Here is a 5,834-nt window from a genome sequence, read left to right as displayed (position 1 = left end):
GGTGTGGGTAATTGTTGGTCCCAATTGATGTGTGAATAACTCACTTTTGATTGGATGGAATCGCTCTTAACTTGTGGAGGTGGGAACTACTTTATTTACTTGAGGACGAGCAAAAACTTAAGTATGGGGGAGTTGATAAGTGGGGATTTTGACTACTTATTAGAGCCTTTTAGCTTTTGTTTTAGTTCAAAAGCATTTAATTGTATTCCTGAAAACTAATGAAATGTGCTGAGTTGCAGGAATATTTGAAGATGAACACCCGAGATGAAATCCAACTCAAAAAGGAGTGATATGAACTCAAGGACATAAAAGGCACAAAAGCTCAAAAGTGCGAACCGCAGAATATCATCTGCAGCCGCAGGTTATGAAGGAAAAGCCATCAGAGTTTGGTGCAAAGTACGGTCCACACATGAATTGTGCGGCTGCAAAATCTAAGCCAGGAGCAAAGTTCAGATAATTTGCACTCCAAGTCCCCCAGAAGTGCGGACCGCACAAGAATTGTGCGGCCGCAGAAGAAGAGCTATGCGGCCACAGATGTAAAAGCGCGGACCGCAGAAGAGCAAGGTGCAGCCGCACATGTAAAAGTGCGTACCGTAGAAAGAGTGTATTGCGGCCGCATATCAAAATTATGCGTCCACAAACTTCCATCCTGTTAAATTAAAGAAAAGTGCAGACCGCACATGGAATTGTGCGGCCGCAAAACCTCCTGAAGGACATTTTTGTCCGAAATTTCCAGCCCTGCACATTTTTAGGTAAACGTTTGACTTCAGCTGCTACAGTCTGTTTCCTTTTACTCTTTTTAGTAGTTTTTCATATTTTGAGATATTTTAACTTAGAATTTATCATTTTGATCTTGCAATATGAGTTTAATTATCATTTTTTCTTCTATTTCTTCCATTTCAAGCATGAGTAGCTAGATTTTCACTAGGGTTGTGACCCAACCCTAGTGTGTAAACTTAATGGGTGTTTGATTTAATACTTGTTTATGGTTGGGTGTTTATTATTTAACCTTGTTCTTGCTTTTATTTGTTGAATTAATGGTTGCAAACATTAGTTCATGCCTATTTAACATGGTCTCTACTTGAGAAAGAGAGACATAGTCTAGAAAAACTTGGCTAACAAGAAATTGGGTCAATCGAGAGATTGATAATCCCAATTAAAGGGTACAACCTAGAGATAGTAATAACCCGACTTGAGCTTTTATCAACTGTTTTGTTCAATACCCATTTGGACTTGAGAAAGCCAAATTGGAAAAACTCACTCTCTGACCGAGAGGTATTGAGTGGGTAATTGAGTGTTGATAGCTATAATACACCCCGATCAATAAAACAAGCATTAAGGTTTATATACCATTAGGTAAACACCTAGGTGAAGGTTATAGCCCTAAGCTTTTCACAACATTTGAAAAACAACAAAAACAATCTCTTAGTTTTATTTCCCAACTTGCAATTGTAGTTTTAAATTAGACTTTAAAACAACCCCATTTTGTGGAAGAGTAAACTTAGATATTCAAACTCGCACGCTATGATATATACTACTAACTCCCATCCATTGCTACAACATAAGGGAACTTCGGTCGCACAATTGTAGTGCGGACCACACAAATTGGAAAGGCAAAATGCAAACTCTCTCAAGTTTGGTTTGTCAGAGAAATGGCCAAAGTGCGGCTGCACATCAAAATATGCGGTCCGCAGCAAATACTTCGGTCGCACCACAAATTCTGCGGGCCACATATCTGCAAAGGATTTTGAGCCCCAGAAAATGGTGAGATCTCGAGGGCGAGGAGATTCTTCAAATGGGAGGTGTGAACCTTCTAGAGGTAGAGGCAAAAGTACTTTACCCCTCGGCCTCCAAAAGATAATCGTAAAGAAGGCTACAGTCGACCGAGAAAGAAATGCGGAGCCCTCCGTATCCAGTTCTTATGCCCCATTTAAAGAAGCATCGGAGGGCAACTCAGCTCAAGAGCAACTTGCTATCCAATCAAAAAGACACCGGAGAGGTATCAACTTCGGGATGAGCCTTCCATATCACATAGAACCTCCGAGGGTTTAGAGAGTGCCAGTCAGGCTTTGGAGCCCTCTTCTACACCTATCCCTGAGGCACCAGCGACTAAAGTTGATGATATTCCGGATAATGGCCGAGGGGGAGATACTACAGTTGCCGGCCTTGAGAGGTAGAAGAAGAAAGAGGTATGGGGTGACCGGTTCGTCAGTTTGGCTTCCTTCACTAGTTTTTATGAGTGGTGGACAATGAGATCGCTCACTCTTGAGCGACAGTTCCAACTAAAAGACCTTGACAAGTATAATCTAACAGGCTTGAGGCAGTTCCGAGAGCAGAAAGGGTGGATGTGGTTCACCCAGAGTGTAGTGGACGCCAAGGAGTATCTGGTTCGTGAGTTCTACGCCAATGTGGCACACACAAAGAAAGGGACCAAAGTGAAAAAAATGAGGAACATGAAGGTGCGATTCGACCAGCACACACTGAAGTCCTACTTGGGGCTTGAGGATGTTGAGCCTGCACAGTATTTGGAGAAGCTGGTGATGGGTGATGCAGCTCACCCATGGCTAACTAAGATTTTTGCAGCCCCGGGCCCACCACCACCATGGATCATACCAGGGGTTCCTATTCAGCGGAACACCGTAAACTTAAAGGCAAAGGGACGGCAGACCTTCGTATGAAGCAGACTGACCCGTGCCAGAATGAAACAAACCTACCTATTCCGCGGGCAGTTCTAGTCGCCTCTATCATGGTTGGGTACCAGATCAATGTGGGTGCCGTGATGTCGGCCAGCATGTCTGTGGTCGCCACCTCCTACCTATATCCCAACACCATTACTGAGTACCTTACGGATGCACGGGTGGAGCCGAGAGATTTCGATACAAAGGTTCGGGCTAAGAATCCCTTCTCATTATATTCTCTGATGGATGCACACAACCCGAAGAGAAAGGGTCAGTCGATTACCACCGTAGGCCAGTCTGATGAGCCATCGGTGGTAGCTGTAGAGACAACTGATATGCCTTCCACTTCAGTAGAGCCTTCAGCTAGTGCAGCTGCCATGCCTCCACCTTCAGCCCCACTGCCTTCCAGCTCGGCTTTGAAGACGGTGCTTATGCCCACTACTCCAATTTCTGCACTGTGAGTCTTTCTGACACTAGCGAGCCTCAACAACTGGATGCAGATAGCTGCTGCAAAGCTGTCTGACTTATCCAGTCATGTTGCAATATAGCCATCTATTCCAACACCTCAGATTCCCCCCACAGTTGAAAAAATCCCCGAAGAAGCTCTTGGAAAATCATAACAAAATAGCCACTCTAGTGCAGCACGGGTTAGTGATAGAAGAGCTGGGAAAGGAAGTGAAGAAGATGCGGAAGTCCCAGGCCTCCAAGAAGTTAGTGGACAAGCTCCGACGACGGGTTACCAAGATTGCAGCAGCCGGAGACATTCCATTTGATATGCTGATAGACCCGCACCACCCAGGACAAGATTGCATGCAAAAGATTAACTTGGAGGAAGATTCCAAACCATCCATTGAACATCAAAGGAGACTAAATGAAGCCATGCAAGACGTGGTAAAAAAGGAGATCATCAAGTGGTTAGATGTCGAGGTTGTCTACACCATTTTCGACAGTTCGTGGACTTCTTCGGTGCAATGTGTCCCTAAGAAAGGGGGCATAACAGTGGTCACCAATGACAAGAACGAGTTTATTCCCACAAGAACGGTAACCGGGTGGAGAGTGTGTATGGACTATCAGAAGCTAAACAAAGTCTCGAGAAAAGACAATTTTCCACTCCCCTTCCTTGACCAAATGCTTGATAGGTTGGCCGGCCATGCTTTCTATTGCTTTCTAAATGGATATTCGGGCTACAACCAAATCCTTATTGCCCCGGAAGATCAAGAGAAAATAACTTTCACTTGTCCCTATGTCACTTTCGCTTTCAAGCGGATGCCATTTGGCTTATGCAATGCACCGTCAACTTTTCAACGATGTATGATGGCGATCTTTACGGATATGGTAGAGGACTACCTTGAAGTCTTCATGGATGACTTCTCGGTAGTCGGGGATTCCTTTAATGATTGCTTGGCAAATATAGATAGAGTATTGGCAAGGTGTGAAGAAATGAATTTGATGTTAAATTGGGAGAAATGCCATTTCATGGTCGAGAAAGGTATTGTCCTTGGACAAAAGATTTCAAAGAATGGTATAGAGGTCGACAAGGCAAAGATAGAGGTGATTTATAAACTTCCACCTCTAACCTCAGTAAAAGACGTGCTTCTTGGGTCACGCGGGGTGCTACCGGCGCTTCATAAAGGATTTTTCTAAAGTGGTGAACCCATCGTGCAAGCTCTTAGAGAAGGATGCTAAATTTCACTTCAATGATGATTGCATGAGAGACTTTAAATTGCTAAAGTTCAAGTTGACAACCACTCCCATTATCACCGCTCCTAATTGGAGTATTCCTTTTGAGCTCATATGTGATGCTAGTGATATAGCGGTTGGAGCAGTTTTGGGGCAACGTATCAACAAGATTTTTCATCCGGTCTAATATGCTAGTAAGACCATGAATGATGCCCAAGTAAATTCTACCATTACAGAGAAAGAGCTCATTGCCATTGTGTTTGCAATTGAGAAGTTCCGCCCATACTTGATAGGTGCAAAGGTTATTGTTCACACAGATCATGCCACACTTCGCTATCTTAGGAGCAAGAAAGATTCAAAAGCTATGTTGATGAGATGGGTTCTATTATTGCAAGAGTTTGATATTGACATCCAAGATCAAAAAGGGAGTGAAAATCAAGTGGTGGCCTGGCTATTTCAATGAAGGAGGTGCCATGGTTTGCGGATCTAGCAAACTTCCTTGTGTGTGGAATTATTCGGGATGAGTTCTCTTCAAATCAAAGGAAGAAGCTCAAGCGGGATTGTCAAGATTATTATTGGGACGAGCCATACCATTTCCGGATTTGCACGGATGAGGTAATTAGAAGATGTGTACCAGACGAAGAGCAAAATATTATTCTTGAGGCTTGCCATTCTTAGCCTTATGGTGGTCACCATGTTGGAGCAAGAACGGCGGCTAAAGTGCTAAGTTGTGGTTTCTATTGGCCCACTCTTTACAAAGATGCAAGTGATACGGTGAAGCGATGTGATGAATGCCAACGGGCCGGTGGAATCTTGAAGAAGAATGAAATGCCTCTCACTAGCATTTTGGAGATTGATATCTTTGATGTGTGATGTATTGACTTCATGGGTCCTTTTGTGAGTTCTTGTGGAAACACCTACATCTTGATCGCAATTGATTATATAGCCGCTAACTTGTGGGTTGCACATTTGAATGAATTGGATGAGTTTCGGTACCATATCTATGCAAGTTTGTCCTTGTACAAAGAGAAGATGAAGTACCTTTATGGAAAATACATCCGAAACGAGGAGCTCAAGGTGGGCGATCTTGTTTTGTTGTTCAACTCACGATTGAAGATGTTTCTCGGAAAGCTGAAATCTAAATAGAGTGGTCCCTTTGAAATTATGGGTGTGACACCTTTCGGTGCATTGGAATTGAAGAACAAAAATGATGAGTTATTCCGAGTCAATGGTCACCAGGTGAAGCATTAATTGGGACAATTTGATTATGGCCACATGGTGGCAGTTATTCATTTGAAATGACGGTAATCTGCGTCGTGTCGCGACGTTAAAATAGGCGCTTCTTGGGAGGTGACCCATGTTTTTTTTTCTTTTATTTTATTCTTTTATAGATAGGTGTTATTTTTGTGCTAACTGGATTTGAAGTGTGTTGTAGGGATGAGTGTACTTTACAGGAACTGTGCCCAGAAAATTGGC

The 5,834-nt window shown here is 43.3% G+C and overlaps 1 protein-coding gene across 1 annotated transcript; it reads left to right on the top strand.

Annotated features, from left to right (window-relative positions):
• Positions 1–4,560: 4,560 nt before the first annotated feature.
• LOC138897138 (uncharacterized mitochondrial protein AtMg00750-like) lies at positions 4,561–5,231 on the top strand. Its single transcript, XM_070183096.1, has 2 exons — positions 4,561–4,737; positions 5,037–5,231. Exons 1-2 carry the CDS (start codon positions 4,561–4,563, stop codon positions 5,229–5,231), a joined length of 372 nt encoding a protein of 123 aa, XP_070039197.1.
• Positions 5,232–5,834: the final 603 nt, after the last annotated feature.

The sequence above is a fragment of the Nicotiana tomentosiformis genome, chromosome 8 (assembly GCF_000390325.3).
Source record: "Nicotiana tomentosiformis chromosome 8, ASM39032v3, whole genome shotgun sequence".
Classification (NCBI taxonomy): domain Eukaryota; kingdom Viridiplantae; phylum Streptophyta; class Magnoliopsida; order Solanales; family Solanaceae; genus Nicotiana; species Nicotiana tomentosiformis.
The sequence above is the reverse complement of the archived record's forward strand: the minus strand, read 5'-3'. Positions and strand labels throughout refer to the sequence as shown.